The sequence below is a fragment of the Pongo abelii genome, chromosome 16 (assembly GCF_028885655.2).
Source record: "Pongo abelii isolate AG06213 chromosome 16, NHGRI_mPonAbe1-v2.0_pri, whole genome shotgun sequence".
NCBI classification, from domain to species: Eukaryota; Metazoa; Chordata; class Mammalia; order Primates; family Hominidae; genus Pongo; species Pongo abelii.
The window spans coordinates 85,974,821-85,994,247 of NC_072001.2; the positions used below are offsets into that span (position 1 = coordinate 85,974,821).

General features: G+C 38.6%; 2 protein-coding genes across 2 annotated transcripts in view; one reads left to right on the forward strand and one right to left on the reverse strand.

Moving 5' to 3' along the window:
- LOC100452275 (golgin subfamily A member 6-like protein 22) overlaps window positions 1-8,453 on the reverse strand; it is a 122,924-nt gene extending 114,471 nt beyond the window's left edge. The window contains exons 1-3 of the mRNA XM_063716273.1: window positions 8,327-8,453; window positions 7,403-7,508; window positions 4,449-4,516 (exon numbers count right to left, since the gene is read on the reverse strand). The gene's annotated coding sequence lies outside the window, so the exon portion shown is untranslated. The remainder of the gene's footprint in view (window positions 1-4,448; window positions 4,517-7,402; window positions 7,509-8,326) is intronic.
- LOC112129035 (uncharacterized) lies at window positions 7,748-19,221 on the forward strand. The gene is made up of 3 exons (XM_024232371.3): window positions 7,748-7,818; window positions 8,110-8,607; window positions 16,392-19,221. Exons 1-3 carry the CDS (start codon window positions 7,748-7,750, stop codon window positions 16,573-16,575), a joined length of 753 nt encoding a protein of 250 aa, XP_024088139.2. The 3' UTR covers window positions 16,576-19,221.
- The last annotated feature ends 206 nt before the right edge of the window (window positions 19,222-19,427 follow it).

Below are 19,427 nucleotides of genomic sequence, written 5' to 3' on the forward strand. Positions count from 1 at the left end.
TTTACTTTTTAAGATGGGTGATAAATAGCATCTCATGGTTTTAATTTACATTTCTCCTATTATTAATGGGATTAAGTATCCCTTTATAAGTTTCTCGTATTGGCCATTTAACATTCCTTTTCTGTGAACTGCCTATACAAGCCTTTTGTCCACCTTTCTACTGGTTGTAATAAAGATTTATTTTGTTTTGGATAGGAGTTATGTATAATCTCTAAATATTAGTCCTTTGTCAGTTATATGTGTGTTATTAATATCTTTCACAGTTACCAGGCTTGTTTTTTCCATTTCTTTCTGGCATCTTTGATAAATATGTTCTTAATTTTAAGTAGTTTATTAACATTTTATAAAATCATTTGCACATTTTTGTCTTAAGAAATCTTCCTTTAAGGTCATAAAAATATTAGCCCATATTATTTTCTAAAGCTTTAGTTTTGCTTTTAAATAAAAATATCTTAACTGTGCAATTGATTTGTGTGTGGTGTTAACTAGAGGTCCAATTTTTTTTTCCACAGGGATAACCAATTGCCCAAGAACCATTTGAAAGGTTCATCTTTTTCCCACAGATCTGAAATGCCAGCCTACTATTCTGAGCCATCAGTCAATTTCATGCCTCAGCCAATTCCAGGCCACAGGTTACAACACATCAACACATTGATAATAAGTCTTGCCAGTGGGTAAGATGTATTTCCATACCCTACCCTTCTTCAGTCCCGGCTGTTAATTGGTTTATTTGCTCTTCTGTATATATTTTAAAATCAGCATATCAAGTTGAAATTTTCAAAAATCTGTTGGAATTTTTACTGGAATTGCTGAATCTACAGATCAATATTTTTTAAATGTCGTTTAAAAAATAGTCAGCCAATATGCAAATATGGTATATCCTTCCATTTAAGTTTTCTCCAATATCTCATAGGTTTTGTTGTTATTGTTGTTGTTTTTGTTGTTTTTGAAGAGATGGCGTCTTGTGCTATCCACCAGACCGGAGTGCAGTTGCTGTCACAGGTCTCTGCAGCCTCAAACTCCTGGGTTTATGCAATTGTCCTGCCTCAGCTTCCTAAGTAGCTGGGATTACAGGCATGAGCCACCATGCCCAGCACAGGTACATTTATTATGCTATTTAAATGGTTTACGTTTTTAAATTACTGTATATTACCTATTTATTGCTCACGTATACTTCTTTTCAACGGTTTTCATATCCTGAAACCTGCCAAATTGTTACTAATATCCTAGCAATTTATCTACATTTTTGTTTTCTTCCTTTCCAAAATTCACACTTTTTATTTTTCTTTCCAGCTTTATCACTGCAACTAGAACCTCCAGTACAATCTAAAGTAGAAGTTCTAGGCCTACTATTCTGAGCCATCAGTCAATTTCATGCCTCAGCCTATTCCAGGCCACAGGTTACAATACATCAATACATTCATAATACGTCTTAGTTTTCTCCAATATCTTATAGGTTTTGTTGTTATTGTTGTTGTTTTTGTTGTTTTTGAAGAGATGGCGTCTTGTGCTATCCACCAGGCTGGAGTGTAGTTGCTGTCACAGGTCTCTGCAGCCTCAAACTCCTGCGTTCATGCAATTGTCCTGCCTCAGCTTCCTAAGTAGCTGGGATTATAGGCATGAGCCACCATGCCCAGCACGGTACATTTTTTACGCTATTTAAATGGTTTATGTTTTTAAATTACTGTATATTACCTATTTATTGCTCATGTATTCTTTTCAATGGTTTTCATATCCTGAAACCTGCCAAATTGTTACTAATATCCTAGCAATTTATCTACATTTCTTCTTCCTGTCCAAAATTCACACTTTTAATTTTTCTTTCCAGCTTTATCACTGCAACTAGAACCTCCAGTACAATGTAAAGTAGAAATTATAACACAATGAGCAGAAGGGTGTGACAGCCATTCTTGCCTTATTCTTGGCTATGAATAGAAAAGTTTTAACACTTCATCATTAAGCTCAATCTTCATTGTAGGTTTTTTATAAATATTCCACTTCAGATTACAGAAGTTCTCTTCTGTAACTACATTGCAAAGAGGTTTTATCACAATAGATGTTGAATTCTACTACGTCTTCTATATCTGTTGACATGATCATGATTTTCTTCCTTTAATCCATTAATATAGTGAAATTACATGTTAAACCAATCTTGAATTCCTTGGGATAAACTCGATTTGGATATGAATAATCATCTTTTTATACTATGCTGAATTCTGTTTGTTAATGAGGATTATAATTTTTGCATCCATAATCACAAGGTTGGTATGCAATTCTCCTGTCTTGTATTATCCTTAACAGACTTTTAGTATCAAAGTTATGCTATCTTCATATGATTTGGAGAATACTCCCCGATTGTTTGGTTTTTCTCTGCTATATTTTGCAATGGTTTAAGTAGGACTGAAATTATTTGTTCCTTGAATGTTTGGCAGAACTGGAGAGTTAAACCATCTGGGTCTTTTCTTTACGGAAAGATTTTTGCCAGCCAATTCAATTTCTTAAATGACTATAGAATAATTCAGGTTTCCTATTTCTTCTTGACTCCGTTTTAGCAAGTTATGTTTTCCAGACATTTTTCCATTTTAGCACTTTTAAGTTTACTGGCATAAAGTTGTTCATTATATCCTATTATTACCGTATTCACTTCTGTAGCATTTTTCTTTCTGGGTATCACTTATTTCTGCCTCTTCTCTTTTCTTCTTGATCATCTTGCTGGTGTTTTGTCAGTTGTGTTACCCTTCTTTAAAGTCATTCATTCAAAAATATTTATTTATATACACTATGCTTTGTATATGTCCAAAGTACAGTGAGCCACATTAGGAACATTAGCAGGTCAAAAGGGTCAAACATTCCTCAACAACATCAATGAAAAGCAAAACAAAAAAGTTTTCTAGTCAAGACAATCAAAAATTGTCTATATTGCTAGTAATTTTTTACATTAATAAACTTTATATTTTTAGAGCAACTTTAAGTTCATGGAAGAATCAACTGAAGGTTCCCACATACTCTCTCTTCCCACCAACACATAGTTTCCCCATTATATCTATATTGTATTAGTATATGATGTGATACATGTGTTACAACTGATGAATCAATATTGATGCATTATGATTAATTAAAGTCCATAGTTTACATTAGGGTTCACTCTTCATTAGTTATGTTAATCTTATTCAAAAACAAACTGTGGCTTCACTGATCCTTTCTATAAAATGTCTGTTTACTATTTCATTAATTCATGCTTCATTATTTCATCTACTTACTTTGGAGTTATTATACTTTTTCTAAATTCTCAAGTGGGGAAAATATAAGCATTTCATTATTTCACTCAACTTAGTTTTTTTCAGCCTCCTCTAGATAGTATCTTGGGCCAGCTTCCCTCCCAACCCACACATCAATTCCCAAATCGACCTTCAAGTCTACTGGATCTACTTTGGATTCAATTTTGCTCCTCCATCTCCTCTTCTCTCTCTTCTCTGTCACCTGATAAACCCTGTTGTTCATATCCTAAATTCATTACGGAAACGAATATATCTTTATTTTTCTACTGCCAAGTAAATTATTCCAAGCCCTTTCAACTCATAGCTACAAATAAAGATCTCTTTAATTTTATTTCCTCAAATACTATTTTCAGGCTATGTGTGGTGGCTCACACCTGTAATTCCAGCACTTTAGGAAGTCAAGGCAAGAGGATTGCTTGAGCCCAGGAGTTCAAGATCAGCCTGGGGAACATGGCAAAACCCTGTCTCTACAAAAAAAATTAGCCAGGTGTGGTGGCATGCACTTGTAGTCCCTAGTACCCGAGAGGCTGAGGTGGGAGGATCACCTGAGCCCAAGTGGGCGAGGTTGCAGTGAGCCGTGCATGATCACACCACTGCACTCTAGCCTGGGCAACAGAGTGAGATCCTGTCTCAAAAACAAAAACCAAAAAACCCACTATTTTCATCACAATCTTCAGGCATAAGCAGCTTTCCTTTGATACTTAGGTTAACTTTTAAGGTCTTCTATCATCTTACACATCCTCCCTGCCAGTGTGTTTTCTCTCTCACTAGTCTCTAGGCAAACGCTCCACTCAAAGCACAACACACAAATTAGCCTTTATCCATGTTATTTCCCACCACCTGATAGCTTTTCTGTCTTCTCCTCAAACCACCCAATTTGTTCACCTACAAATAATCTTTTGCTGTGAAATCTTCCACAATTGTGTATCATTTGCTTGTTGCAAAAACTCACTTTTGCACTTACAAAATATTAATATAAAGCAATACAAACAATATAGAAGTAACTTTTTCTCACCAGCAATTTTATCTTGCAAAATGGATTGGCAGCTTTTAGATGCAAGAACTATATTTTATACCCTTTTGGATCGCTAAAGAACACAGAAAATGGTTCATCACATTGTTGACAGCTAATACTGAAATGCAACAAGTATTTATAAAATAATAACATACCTTGCCTGCTAGGTGGCTGGAGATGATTCCATTGCTAGATATAAGACAGTCAGCCAGAGTAGTTTTTCCTGTTAAAACAGTAACATCGATTCAAATCTATGTCTTTTTAAAAAGGGGTCATGGGATGGATCATACCTACAGATTTAAAATCTGGTCATAAGAATTGGTTTAGTAAAGATTTTCTATTTACCTATGCTAGGTGAAAAAGACAAAAGAGTTTGATTAGACTCTCGAACAGACTATCATCTGGAAGGACACAGATGCTAGCACTCTCTAATGCTGTAATCTTGTCTCCAACCCTGTGGACCTGATCAACCTCATCTGAAAGTTGTCAAGCAACTTTTCTTAAAGTAGAGAATTTTTCTTAAATTGAGGCAGACTTTATACAGAGAAAAACACACTTTTCCGTGATAGGGCAAACCACCAAACCAATCAAAATATAGAATACCTGTTGAGTTTTATACGGTTACTATAATTTGTCCTCTAAGAATTTGATCAAGTTTATCACAATTACTACATCAATTATCCTATAATCCAGAACCATGACCATGTTTATCAAATTAAGCCCCTGACAGCACAGAATGACAAAAAGCAGTAATTTTTTTTCTCTGAAACGCATACTGGGTAAAACATCATCAATAAACAATTGAACATACTCTTCTGCCATATTTCCCCACGCATGGCCTCAGCTGGAATTTGCTAGTTAAACTGTCTCAAGAAAATACTTATTTATCAAAGAAATTCAGGAACTTTACCCATATCTCTTACTGTTTGTAATACAGCCCGTGGAGGGCATAAACTATAACAACCAATGAAACCTAGTAACCAAATCTAAGCATAGGAATCTCCTTTATAGCAAAAGAATCTTTGTATATATTTATAGTTACCTTTATTAAACAGACTACATACAACTAAAGTCTATGCAATTCTGTGTGATATAAACAGGTGATTCTGTGTAAAGAATGTCAAGGGTATGCATAATTACTACAACTGGGTTGGAGTAAGCAAAGGAGGGTTTTTTCCTTCAAGATAGGTCTTTATTGCACTTTAGGAACTTCAGCAAAGCTATGGAATCTCTGTATAGTTCAAACCAGAGACCAATGAGTAGGAGAACTGAAGATATTTAACACTGTGCTATCTGTCTGCCATGTAAATATGTATTAGCATATAATCCTAGAGCATCACTTTCCTGCGACCCAATAAAGCTGAATTTATTCTAAGTACATCAAGTATATACCTCTCTAGAAAATAATTATCAAGCAAGCAGGAATTTTGCTTTATTCACAGCGGTATCCCTAGGACCAGAACAACACTTGTCATATAGAAGACCTTCAGAAAATACTTGTTGAATGAATCACAGGTTTTCTAGGATAGTACCAGTTTAACATAATTTTAAAGAGTACATTTAATTTGTTACACCCCACTGACTTTCCACTTGATTAAATTCATAAAGGAAAAAAAAACCCTTTTATCAGCCTTCATGTTCTCAAAATGTGAGCAGTAAAATTATAAAAACTCATGGAGGCAGGGGTTACTCACTGGATTTGTACTAAAACTCATTCTCAGCTGGCTTCACTTGTAAAGTGATCCACTATCTGTCTTTCTTTCAGTTTCCATCACTTCAGCTCTTCTATCAATCACAACAGCCACCTAACCTCTGACTCTGGATCCATCCTAAGTATGTCTACCAGTCTAATCTTTCTCATGTTTTATTTGATTACATCATTCCTGCTCTATGTTTTCCCCCAAAGGCTCCCTACTGCCTAATAGTAGATACTAATAATCGTTTTCATGGTGAAGCATTTACGTTCCCTCTCGTTATTATCACATTTGATCCTATAGCCTATAAAGTGGGTATAGTTTTCATCCTGTTTTACAGATGCTGTATACTGAAGCTCAGAAAGGCAAAGTACGTAACTTGAAAATGGAGATCTGAACTCAGGTTGTCTAACTTCAGAGCTGGAGCACTTAACTCTTATCCTAGTTCCTATGAGATATGACTCAGCCTGCTTCTTCACCTCGCCGACTAGTCCTTCACCTTTAGGATGGTAAATAGGCTTTATTTCACATGCCCATCCCAATCACTTTGCTATGGCTACCTAAACTACGGAGGGGTTTGAAATCAAGAGGAGGCTTAGCACGAGGGAGCGCTATGGGGTTGCAGCAGTATCGGTCAGAAGCACACACACCACGCGTTGGCTATCTCTGCCTTTCCCAGATGCTGGGCTTTGACCACTTACATTTCCTTCTCCCCTTGATGACACATTCCCACTTGTAATGTTTATCTCCATTTGTCATCTTGAGCCCCCTTCAAGTGTCATCTCTAATGCTAATCATGTTGTGAGGCCTTTTCTTAATCCCTCATTTCTCAATCCTCTAGTTCTCCCGACATTAGAATCTACTTTTTTCTCATGTTTGTCTCATTTTGCTCTGCTCCCCCTTAAATCCTCCTCTACAGCTCCAGCCTGGGCAACAAGAGTGAAATTCCATCCTCCCCCCGCAAAAAAAAAAACCTCCTTTACAGCTGGGCTGGTGCCCTACTCATAAATCTCCACGTTCTGACATACTTGGCAAAATATCTTGAACTTAACAGACGTTTGATAAATATCTGATGAATTAAATAGGATCACATACCACAAACTCTAAAGACATTATGTCAAGACTATAGACATTTTATATGTAAAGCCATTTCAAAAACAAAAAATTCAAGTTCTGGTTTAAAAAACAACATGGCATACTATATAGAAGAACGCTACTCACTAGGTAACCGTGTTCATTTCAAATGCTTTATAGCAAAGCAGGCTTCCCTAACATCACAGAAAACTTTTAAAGGAAAGACTTGCTTCTTAGCAAACACCACTCTCACTCAGCTGCCCACAGCTTCACGCCACTGAGACATACAGAGACACACCTCCCTTATTTATCAAAATAAGCCATTTAAAAAGTATTCTTACTATGGTCAACGTGAGCCAAAACACAAATATTCCTGATGTTGGCAGTGTTTTTCTGGAGTTGAATCATCTTATCCAAACTGTTGAGCACCATGATTATTTCCTGTGTCTAAAAATTAAATATGTATTACAAATGGTCCAGAGACTAAAGGTCGGGGCAAAAGAAAAAAATAATAATAAACGCTGGGAGGTGGCAAGGCCTCTCAAATCCCTTAAACCAAGAACCCAGTGAATGTTTATTGATGAGATAGACCACCGAGACCTAAGTCCAGTTCGAGCACTAAAGTCAGTATCGTGCCACGATTATACTTAAAGAGTTTGCTCATCCTTCCGGATCCAAAGGCTGCGATGAATCATGCAGCTCGAGGGGACTGGGTGCACAGTGACACCAGTAACCCTGCCGGTGGAGGAGTACTCGGGTAAACTTCTCCAGGCCAATGACCACGTACAGGAAGGGTTGCATGCAGGAGGAAGAGAAAATGCTGAAGAAGATGCTCCCTTTCTCTTTTCAGTCTTCCCCCAAGTCTCTCATTCTGACATTCTCGCTAGTCCTCGCGCGAGGTCAAATACCCAGCTTTATTCCTGCCCACGGAGCCCGAACAAAGTTTTGGGTCACGTGCTTAGTATCCAAGCAGGTGCACTGCCGGTCTTTCATTCCTTTCTAAATAAAAAGGAAAAACCTCTACACTACATGCCCTTCATTTCTGCAGGGTCCCGGATTCGTTCTATTTGAGGATCCCGGGTCCACACAGACAGGCGACCGCCTCGGCCCCAAACTGGAAGCGACACTCCGGGGACCGCCGCTCCCAGCCCGCGCTCGGCCCCAGCCCGGGTTTCCACCTCACAGCCTCAGCGAGCGGGGTCCTCCAGCACCGCCCAGAGGTTGGCCGAGGAGGATGCCAGCCCCCAGCGCGAGCCCGCACTCACCGGCTGCGGCAGCCCCACCAGCCCTACTCCTTCTGCCAGGTCACCGCCACACCGAGAGCTTCGGAAACGCCGAGAACTCTGCGGATCCGGAACGCCCGCGCGGACGCTTCTCTTACGCCGCCGGAAGCCGGCGCCGCGTCAGTCACCGGGCATCCCTCTGTTGCCTTGACTACGGCGGGCGCTGTAAGAGTGGAGAAGCTGCAAGTGCTGAGGGGCGGTGAAGAAACTCTGGGAGCCAAGAGCACGAGGAGCTGGTGTCTGTGTCAGATTTGTACTTGCCGGTAAGAAACCGCTGGTGTAGCGGCGGGCCGGGGCTTGGGAGCCGACCTAGGGCCTAGGTACATGGAGCCGGCTCCTCGGGAACCCTGAGAGTGGCCGTCCCCCGCAGATGAAGGGACAAGGGCGCAGCGACATCCCCACTTATCCCGCTCCGCGAATACTCGCTCCGCACCCGCCGGCTACCCGGGGGTAAGACGTTTGTTCGTAGCCCCTGAGACTCCCAATCAAGGATGCAAAGTAAAATGCCACCCGGGCCAGGTAAGTAATATATGTGAAGCAGCGACGGGATATAACGCTGGTGAGTAGTGGGATGTGATCCGACTGGGAGAGTGCATTTCCACCCCATCATCCCCCACCACAAAGATGAGAAAGAACAGTGCTCAAGGCCCTGAGTGTGCAACCCATATCACATTTTCTTACATCTGCACCTTTCTATCCTCCCAGCCAGACCATATTCCCATTCCCATCCAGGCAGCAGTTCTTTGGAATCCGTCTGACTGAAAGGCAGTACAGTAGTCCCCACCCTGAAACCTAGAATCCAACTGTGAGTCCTATCTAACAACCTTCCATCACCTATAAACACAGTCTTCTCCTTCCTTAGCTTCAGTTGACCCAGGGATTAGATAATTATTTGCTAAATAAATATGAACGTGTCAATCCCTTTGTATTTGTAATCCTCTTCAAAGAAAACACCTGCATGTTGATGGAAAGCAGTTTTTTTGATAGTCTCATAATAAACACAGTTCGTAATTAGATGTAGATTAAAATATCAACAAATTAACTTTGGGTGTATGAATCTGCAGACTGGGATGCAGGAGAAAATTTTTACTTTTTTTCTAATTCATATTCAATGTAAGTTCCTTTCCCATTCAACCGTTAGGAAATTCAGTCTTCATTATATTGAGGGCTACCCTTAGAATGGTGTGATTTTACTTTTTGTTTGTTTTTATTTGTGATTTTTTTGTTTTTTAAGGGTTTTATCTTTATTTTCTGATAATGCAATAAATAAATACACATGAGGTGTCATAAAAATCTGAGCAAAAATTGTACGAAATGCCTTCATAATTCTATCTTCCACAGATAACAAATGTTCTTTAAGACTTGTTTTACATATGCATTGATTTTTTTCTTTTCTTTTTTTTTTTTTTTTTGGAGACAGAGTCTCACTCTGTCGCCAGGCTGGAGTACAGTGGCACAATCTCGGCTCACTGCAATCTCCGCCTCCTGAGTTCAAGCAATTATCCTGCCTCAGCCTCTCAAGTAGCTGGGATTACCGGCGCGCGCCACCGCACCCAACTAATTTTTGTATTTTTAGTAGAGACGGGGTTTCACCAAGTTGGCCTCTATCTCCTGACCTCATGATCCGCCTGCTTCGGCATCCCAAAGTGCTGGGATTACAGGCATGAGCCACTGCACCCAGCCTGCATTGATTTTTTTTTTTAAACAAAAAAGGAGAATATTCTGAGCATAGTATTTTTTTTATTGCTTTGAAGGTGTTCTTTTTTATTATTATTATACTTTAAGTTCTAGGGTACATGTGCACATGTGCAGGTTTGTTACATAGGTATACGTGTGCCATGTTGGTTTGCTGCACCCATTAACTCATCATTTACGTTAGGTATTTCTCCTAATGCTATCCATGCCCCTGCCCCCACCCCACGACAGGCCCCCGTGTGTGATGTTCCCTGCCCTGTGTCCAAGTGTTCTCATTGTTCAGTTCCCACCTATGAGTGAGAGCATGCAGTGTTTGGTTTTCTGTCCTTGTGATAGTTTGCTCAGGATGATGGTTTCCAGCTTCATCCATGTCCCTGCAAAGGACATGAACTCATCCTTTTTTATGGCTGCATAGTATTCCATGGTGTATATGTGCCACATTTTCTTAATCCAGTCTATCATTGATGGACATTTAGGTTGGTTCCAAGTTTTTGCTATCATGAATAGTGCCGCAATAAACATACGTGTGCATGTGTCTTTATAGTAGCATGATTTATAATTCTTTGGATATATACCCAGTAATGGGATAGCTGGGTCAAATGGTATTTCTAGTTCTAGATTCTTGAGAAATTGCCACACTGTCTTCCACAATGGTTGAACTAGTTTACACTCCCACCAACAGTGTAAAAGTGTTCCTATTTCTGCACATCCTCTCCAGCAGCTGTTGTTTCCTGACTTTTTAATGATCGCCATTCTAACTGGTGTGAGATGGTATCTCATTGTGGTTTTGATTTGCATTTCTCTGATGACCAGTGATGATGAGCATTTTTTCATGTGTCTGTTGGCTGCATAAATGTCTCCTTTCGAGAAGTGTCTGTTCATATCATTTGCCTACTTTTTGATGGGATCGTTTTTTTTCTTGTAAATTTAAGTTCTTTGTAGATTCTGGATATTAGCCCTTTGTCAGATAAGTAGATTTCAAAAATTTTCTCCCATTCTATAGGTTGCCTGTTCACCCTGATGGTAGTTTGTTTTGCTGTGCAGAAGCTCTTTAGTTTAATTAGATCCCATTTGTCAATTTTGGCTTTTGTTGCCATTGCTTTTGGTGTTTTAGTCATGAAGTCCTTGCCCATGCCTATGTCCTGAATGGTATTGCCTAGGTTTTCTTCTAGGGTTTTTATGGTTTTAGGTCTAACATTTAAGTATTTAATCCATCTTGAATTACTTTTTGTATAAGGTGTAAGGAAGGGATCCAGTTTCAGCTTTCTACATATGGCTAGCCAGTTTTCCCAGCACCATTTCTTAAATAGGGAATCCTTTCCCCATTTCCTGTTTCTGTCAGGTTTGTCAAAGATCACATGGTTGTAGATGTGTGGTATTATTTCTGAGGGCTCTGTTCTTTTCTGTTGGTCTATCTCTCTGTTTTGGTACCAGTACCATGGTGTTTTGGTTGCTGTAGCCTTGTATAGTTTGAAGTCAGGTAGTGTGATGCCTCCAGCTTTGTTCTTTTTGCTTAGGACTGTCTCTCGGCAATGCGGGCTCTTTTTTGGTTCCATGTGAACTTTAAAGTAGTTTTTTCCAATTCTGTGAAGAAAGTCATTGGTAGCTTGATGGGGTGGCATTGAATCTATAAATTACCTTGGGCAATATGGCCATTTTCACGCTATTGATTCCTCCTATCCATGAGCATGGAATGTTCTTCCATTTGTTTGTGTCCTCTTATTTTGTTGAGCAGTGGTTTGTAGTTCTCCTTGAAGAGATCCTTCACATGTAAGTTGGATTCCTGGGTATTTTATACTCTTTGTAGCAATTGTGAATGGGAGTTTACTCATGATTTGGCTCTCTGTTTGTCTGTTATTGGTGTTTAGGAATGCTTGTGATTTTTGCCCATTGATTTTGTATCCTGAGACTTTGCTGAAGTAGTTTATCAGCTTAAGGAGATTTTGGGCTGAGACAATGGGGTTTTCTAAATATACAATCATGTCATCTGCAAACAGGGACAATTTGACTTTCTCTTTTCCTAATTGAATGCCCTTTATTTCTTTCTCTTCCCTGATTACCCTGGCCAGAACTTCCAACACTATATTGAATAGAAGTGGTGAGAGAGGGCCTCCCTGTCTTGTGCCAGTTTTCAAAGGGAATGCTTCCAGTTTTTGCCTATTCAGTATGATATTGGCTGTGGGTTTGTCATAAATAGCTCCTATTATTTTGAGATACATTCCATCAATACCTAGTGTATTGAGAGTTTTTAGCATGAAAGGCTGTTGAATTTTGTCAAAGGCCTTTTCTGCATCTATTGAGATAATCATGTTGTTTTTGTCATTGGTTCTGTTTATGTGATGGATTACATTTATTGATTTGCATATGTTGAACCAGCCTTGCATCCCAGGGATGAAGCCAACTTGATCATGGTGGATAAGCTTTTTGATGTGCTGCTGGATTCAGTTTGCCAGTATTTTATTGAGGATTTTTGCATCGATGTTCATCAGGGCTATTGGTCTAAAATTCTCTTTTTTTGTTGTGTCTCTGCCAGGCTTTGGTATCAGGATGATGCTGGCTTCATAAAATGAGTTAGGGAGGATTCCCTGTTTTTCTTTTGATTGGAATAGTTTCAGAAGGAATTGGACAAGCTCCTTCTTGTACCTCGGGTAGAATTCGGCTGTGATTCCATCTGGTCCTGGACTTTTTTTGGTTGATAAGCTATTAATTATTGCCTCAATTTCAGAGCCGGTTATCGGTCTATTCAGAGATTCAACTTCTTCCTGGTTTAGTCTTGGGAGGGTGTATGTGTCCAGGAATTTATCCATTTCTTCTAGATTTCCTAGTTTATTTGCATAGAGGTGTTTATAGTATTCTCTGATGGTAGTTTGTATTTCTGTGGGATCTGTGGTGATATCCCCTTTATCATTTTTTATTGCATCTATTTGATTCTTCTCTCTTTTCTTCTTTATTAGTCTAGCTAGCGGTCTATCAATTTTGTTGATCTTTTCAAAAAACCAGCTCCTGGATTCCTTGATTTTTTGAAGGTTTTTTTGTGTCTGTGTCTCCTTCAGTTCTGCTCTGATCTTAGTTATTTCTTGTCTTCTACTAGCTTTTGAATTTGTTTGCTCTTGCTTCTCTAGCTCTTTTAATTGTGACGTTAGGGTGTCGATTTTAGGTCTTTCCTGCTTTCTCTTGTGGGCATTTAGTGCTATTAATTTCCCTCTGCACACTGCTTTAAATGTGTCCCAGAGATTCTTGTATGTTGTGTCTTTGTTCTCATTGGTTTCAAAGAACATCTTTATTTCTGCTTTAATTTCATTATTTACCTAGTAGTCATTCAGGAGCAGGTTGTTCAGTTTCCATGTAGTTGTGTGGTTTTGAGTGAGTTTCTTAATCCTGAGTTCTAATTTCATTGCCCTGTGGTCTGAGAGACAGTTTGTTGTGATTTCTGTTTTTCACATTTGCTGAGGAATGCTTTACTTCCAACTATGTGGTCAGTTTTGGAATAAGTGTGATGTGGTGCTGAGAAGAATGTATATTCTGTTGATCTGGGGTGGAGAGTTCTATAGATGTCTATTAGGTCTGCTTGGTGCAGAGCTGAGTTCAAGTCCTGGATATCCTTGTTAACCTTCTGTCTTGTTGATCTGTCTAAAATATTGACAGTGGGGTGTTAAAGTCTCCAATTATTACCATGTGGGAGTCTTTAAGTCTCTTTGTAGGTCTCTAAGGACTTGCTTTATGAATCTGGGTGCTCCTGTATTGGGTGCATATATATTTAGGATAGTTACCTCTTCTTGTTGAATTGATTTCTTTACCATTATGTAATGGCCGTCTTTGTCTCTTTTGATCTCTGTTGGTTTAAAATCTGTTTTATCAGAGACTAGGATTGCAACCCCTGCTTTTTTTTGCTTTCCATTTGCTTATTTGATCTTCCTCCATCCCTTTATTTTGAGCCTATGTGTGTCTCTGCACATGAGATGGGTCTCCTGAATACAGCACACTGACGGGTCTTGACTCTATCCAATTTCCCAGTCTGCATCTTTTAATTGGGGCATTCAGCCCATTTACATTTAAGGTTACTATTGTTATGTGTGAATTTGATCGTGTCATTATGATGTTAGCTGGTTATTTTGCCCGTTAGTTGATGCAGTTTCTTCCTAGCATCAATGGTCTTTACCATCAATTTGGCATGTTTTTGCAGTGGCTGGTACCAGTTGTTCCTTTCCATGTTTAGTGCTTCCTTCAGGAGCTCTTGTAAGGCAGGCCTGGTGGTGACAAAAATCTCTCAATATTTGCTTGTCTGTAAAGAATTTTATTTCTCCTTCACTTATGAAGCTTAGCTTGGCTGGATATGAAATTCTGGGTTCAAAATTCTTTTCTATAAGTATGTTGAATATTGGCCCCCATTCTCTTCTGGCTTGTAGAGTTTCTACCGAGAGATCAGCTGTTAGTCTGATGGACTTTCCTTTGTGAGTAACCCGACCTTTCTCTCTGGCTGCCCTTAACATTTTTTCCTTCATTTCAACCTTGGTGAATCTGACAATTATATGTCTTGGGGTTGCTCTTCTCAAGGAGTATCTTTGTGGTGGTCTCTGTATTTCCTGAATTCGAATGTTGGCCTGCCTTGCTAGGTTGGGGATAATATCCTGGATAACATCCTGAAGAGTGTTTTCCAACTTGGTTCCATTCTCCCGGTCACTTTCAGGTACACCAATCAAACATAGATTTGGTCTTTTCACATAGTCCCATATTTCTTGGCGGCTTTGTTTGTTTCTTTTTACTCTTTTTTCTCTAAACTTCTCTGCTTACTTTATTTCATTAATTTGATCTTCAATCACTGATACCCTTTCTCCCACTTGATTGAATTGGCTACTGAAGCTTATGCATGCATCACATAGTTCTCGTGCCATGGTTTTCAGCTCCATCAGGTCATTTAAGGTCTTCTCTACACTCTTTATTCTAGTTAGCCATTTGTCTAATCTTTTTTCTAGATTTTTAGCTTCCTTGCAATGGGTTCGAACATCCTCCTTTAGCTCGGAGAAGTTTGTTATTACCGACCCTCTGAAGCCTACTTCTGTCAGCTCGTCAAAGTCATTCTCCGTCCAGCTTTGTTTCATTACTAGTGAGGAGCTGCGATCCTTTGGAGGAGAAGAGACACTCTGGTTTTCAGAATTTTCAGCTTTTTTGCTCTGGTTTCTCCCCATCTTTGTGGTTTTATCTACATTTGGTCTTTGATGCTGGTGTCCTACAGGTGGGATTTTGGTGTGGATGTCCTTTTTGTTGATGTTGATGCTATTCCTTTCTGTTTGTTAGTTTTCCTTCTAAGAGTCAGGTCCCTCAGCTGCAGGTCTGTTGGAGTTTGCTGGAGGTCCACTCCAGATCCTGTTTGCCTGGGTGTCACCAGTGGAGGGTCAGTTGGAAATGCAGAAATCACCATCTTCTGTGTGGCTCACACTGCGAGCTGCAGACCGGAGCTGTTCCTATTCGACCATCTTGGAACGGAAAACCCTGAGCATACTATTCTACAATCCAGTTTCTTACTATTTACAGTCTCACCATCTTCCAATGACCATGCATAAAGGCCACCCTCATTCTCTTAAATAACTCTACTGTATACTATTAGCTTATATGATATATTGGTCAAGGTTCTTAATTATGGATAACATAATCTCCTCTGGTTAGTTTAGGCAAAAAGGAATTTATTAAGGAGTATATATATAGTTCACTTGGAAGAACTTAAGAAATCATTTTCAAAATAAGCTTCCAGGAAAAACTTCCGAACATTTTACCACAGAACAGGACTGACAAGGGAGCCACTGCCTCTGCCACAATCAGAAAATTGCAACAGAGCTATAGACTCCAGAATCACTGGTCTCTTCCAAGGTCAAGAAGCTGCCAAGTTAGGAAACCAGCTTGCAAATCAAGATGCCGCCTAACGACTTCTAGCTCCAGTCTCTTGTTGCCTCTACTATGTTCCATGAAAGCAAAATAAAGGTTGTGCCTTGACTCTCTCCTTATGTAGCTCTGTTCTGAATCAAAGTATCATGTGAATACACATAGTAGGTGAAACCTAAATTGTATGTGGAAGCTTTCTGTAAGAGCATAGGAAATTCTGTATTAGCTTTTCAGCTTCTATAGTGTAACAAGACACTAAATTGTTATGAGACACTTAATAGTTGTGCTTCTGCCAGACAGGGATAGACCATTATTTATTGATTGTTTTTATAAACACCATTACAGAGGAAACAGTTTTTTTTTCAGTAAAGCTCTAGAATTTAGAAATTTGAGTTTATTGGAGGTCTCTGATTAAAATGCAGTTACAACGCAAAATGATTTTTAAGGTTAATCTTTCAGTTTATGTTTTGCACAGGCGACATGATTGTCCACATGGAACCACAAGGATTTATGAAAATTCTGGGGCGTTTTGCCCTACAACTGAATATTTGGAAAAATGTCCTATGTATGACAGTGTTCTTCCACCTCAGAGTCTTAAACCCAAGCAGGAAATTCGAGCATGCCGTGGTAAAATGGAAGGAATAACTACATTTAAGTAAATATTTAGTAACTATTTGCTTTACTTATTTTTCTCCCAACTATTCTGGTGTCAATAAAGTTTTCTAGCTATTTAAATTACTGTTTCGTTGATTTAAATGGAACCAATCTAATAAGCAAGAGACTAGTTAAGTCACAACTTGAAAAAAAAACAGAAAAATGAGAATTAAGTTATATTGACAAAGTGTGAGAAGAAAAAGGGATATAAAAAGTTCTGTTGTTTTTTCAACTTCCTAAAATATCTCATATTTATCTACTTTCCACTGTCACCACCACCTAGAGCAGGATGTCCAATCTTTTGTCTTCCCTGGGCCACATTGGAAGAAGAATTGTTTTAGGCTACATGTAAAATACAATAACACCAACCATAGCTGATGAGCAAAAAAAAAAAAAAAAAAAAAATCACACACAAAAAAATCTCATAATGTTTTAAGAAAGTTTACGAATTTGTGTTGGACCTCATTCAAAGCTGTTCTGGGCCGCATGCAGCCCATAGGCTGCAGGTTGGACAAGCCTGACCTAAAGGAATGCAGTCGCTTTCTAAGTATAATATGTGAATCTACTCTAGTTTTTGCAGTTTGATCTGTTTTCAATACTTCAGCCTGCCCAAGTGCAAACCAAATCCTATTACTTTTCTGCTTAAAATACTCTTAAACTTTCCCATTGTGTTTAACACAAACCAGAATCCTTACCAAAACCATGTAGAAGCATGGTTTCCTCACTACTTACTTCTCTAATTCATTTTCACTGTAGTGTCCTTTTCACTCTTTTATGCTCCATCCCATGGGCCATTTTTCATGTCTTTGAAAAGTGCCAGGTTTCCTTGTCTGAGGGTCTTCCAAGATACTCTTTTCCCTACCTGCAATTTTCCTTCCCTCTTCTAGCTAATGCTCATTCAATCTGCAGATCTCAACTAAATTATCACTTGAAAAAGCCTTCTCTGATACTTTTCAGATTAGGCAAAATTCTTCTATGTAAGCTCCCAAAGCACCTTCCTGTTATTTATCATTAGATTAGTTTCAGTGTTTCATGAAAGCAGGAACTAAGTCTATTGTTATCTCAGCATTCTATTTTTAGAAAACGAATACAATGCCTATTAGCACATAGTAGGTACCCAATATTTGTTCAGTGAGTGATGAACAAAAATCTTCTTAAGTCTATACTTTTCATTTGGACTGACCTTTTTTGATCTCTCTGTATACTGTCAGGTGGATTAAGTATTATATTTACTCATTATTTTATTTAAACTGTTAATGTATGTACTAACTATATTCAAGGTACAATCTTGGTGTTAAGTATAAAAATGTCAATAAGTTTGTGAACCCCAAATATCTGAGATAGGTCTCAGTTAATTTAGAAAGTTTATTTTGCCAAGCTTGAGGGCGCGTGCCAGTGACATAGCCTCAGGAGGTCCCAATAATATGTGCCCACGGTGGTCAGAGCACAGTTTGGTTTTATACATTTTAGGGAGACACACATCAGTCAACATATATGTAAGATGAATATTGGTTCTTCTGGAAAGGCGGGACAACTCGAAGCTGGGAGGGAGCTTGCAGGTCATAAGTAGATAAGAGACAAATGGTTGTATTCTTTTGAGCTTCTGATGAGCCTCTCCAAAGGAAGGAATCAGATATGCATTTATCTCAGTGAGCAGAGGGATGACTTTGAATAGAACGGGAGACAGATTTGCCCTAAGCATTTCCCAGCTTGACTTTTCCCCTTAGCTTAGTGATTTGGGGGCCCCAAGATTTATTTTCCTTTCACAAGTTGAAGTTCCTGCTTTCAAGGAACTCAGACATCATATTTCTATAATTTAGAGTTTTCAAAATGCTCTGTAATAGCTTTAGATTTTGGTGTTAGCCATTTTCATTTCATTTCAGATGCAGCTCATTCTTATATAGCAAAGGTAGAGACTCAAACTTTTAGTCTAATATTTATATTTTTAACATTTCAGGCATTCCTTGCAGTAATAATATTTTGGTGACTCTAGTTACTTGTGTAGGTGTATGGCTCTTCCACAGATGGAAGATTTTACTTAGTCCTCAGATTTTGGTATGCAGTAGTGCCATCTAGAAGTGTTAAAATTGCAGACTCCAGAGCTCCATCTAAAAGAGCCAGTAGATAACAGAATGGGTCTCAGGAAACTGCGTTTTTAACCAGCATTGCTGGTGATTCGGTTGCCACTGATTCAGTGCAGCAGGTCAGGAACTGGACTGCTCAATGAGGATGACATGGAACATAAAACAGAGAAGGTCTTTGCTTTACTGTTGTTTATAGTCTTGTGGGAAAGTCCAGAAATAAAAATATCAGATAAATAACTAAGATAATTATGGATTATGATAAATGATATGAAGAAATTGAATAACTGGTTGAGATTGATTAAATAGGAATGGTTCTTTTGTCTTCACTTTAACTTATTAATATTTCTTTCTTGATGCCTTAATGGTTCATATTAGAGATTTGAAATAAATTTTACATTATTTGTATTTATTGAACAAAGATTTTGCTTTTAACCAGTTCTAAATGTAGAAATTGAGAAAATTTAACCTGCCATATCTTTCTTTTAAAAGGCAGTTGCTTTTCAATTCTGGATTTCCCCTATTGACTTATTCAAGTAAGCCTTAATAGTTTAAAAAAAAAAAAAAGAAAAGAAAGCAATGTCCCAAAGGTCCAAAATGCCAATAAAACTAAAATATTCATTTCTTAAATTTTCTTCTCTTCACTTAGTGGGACATTGGTTCTTTTCTTTGCATTTTCACTGGGAAACTAGCAGTATTTCTAAGTCATAATCTAGGAGCTTGAAACTCTTGCTTGACTCCCTCATGTTGACTGTGTTGTCTAAGCAGTAGAAAAT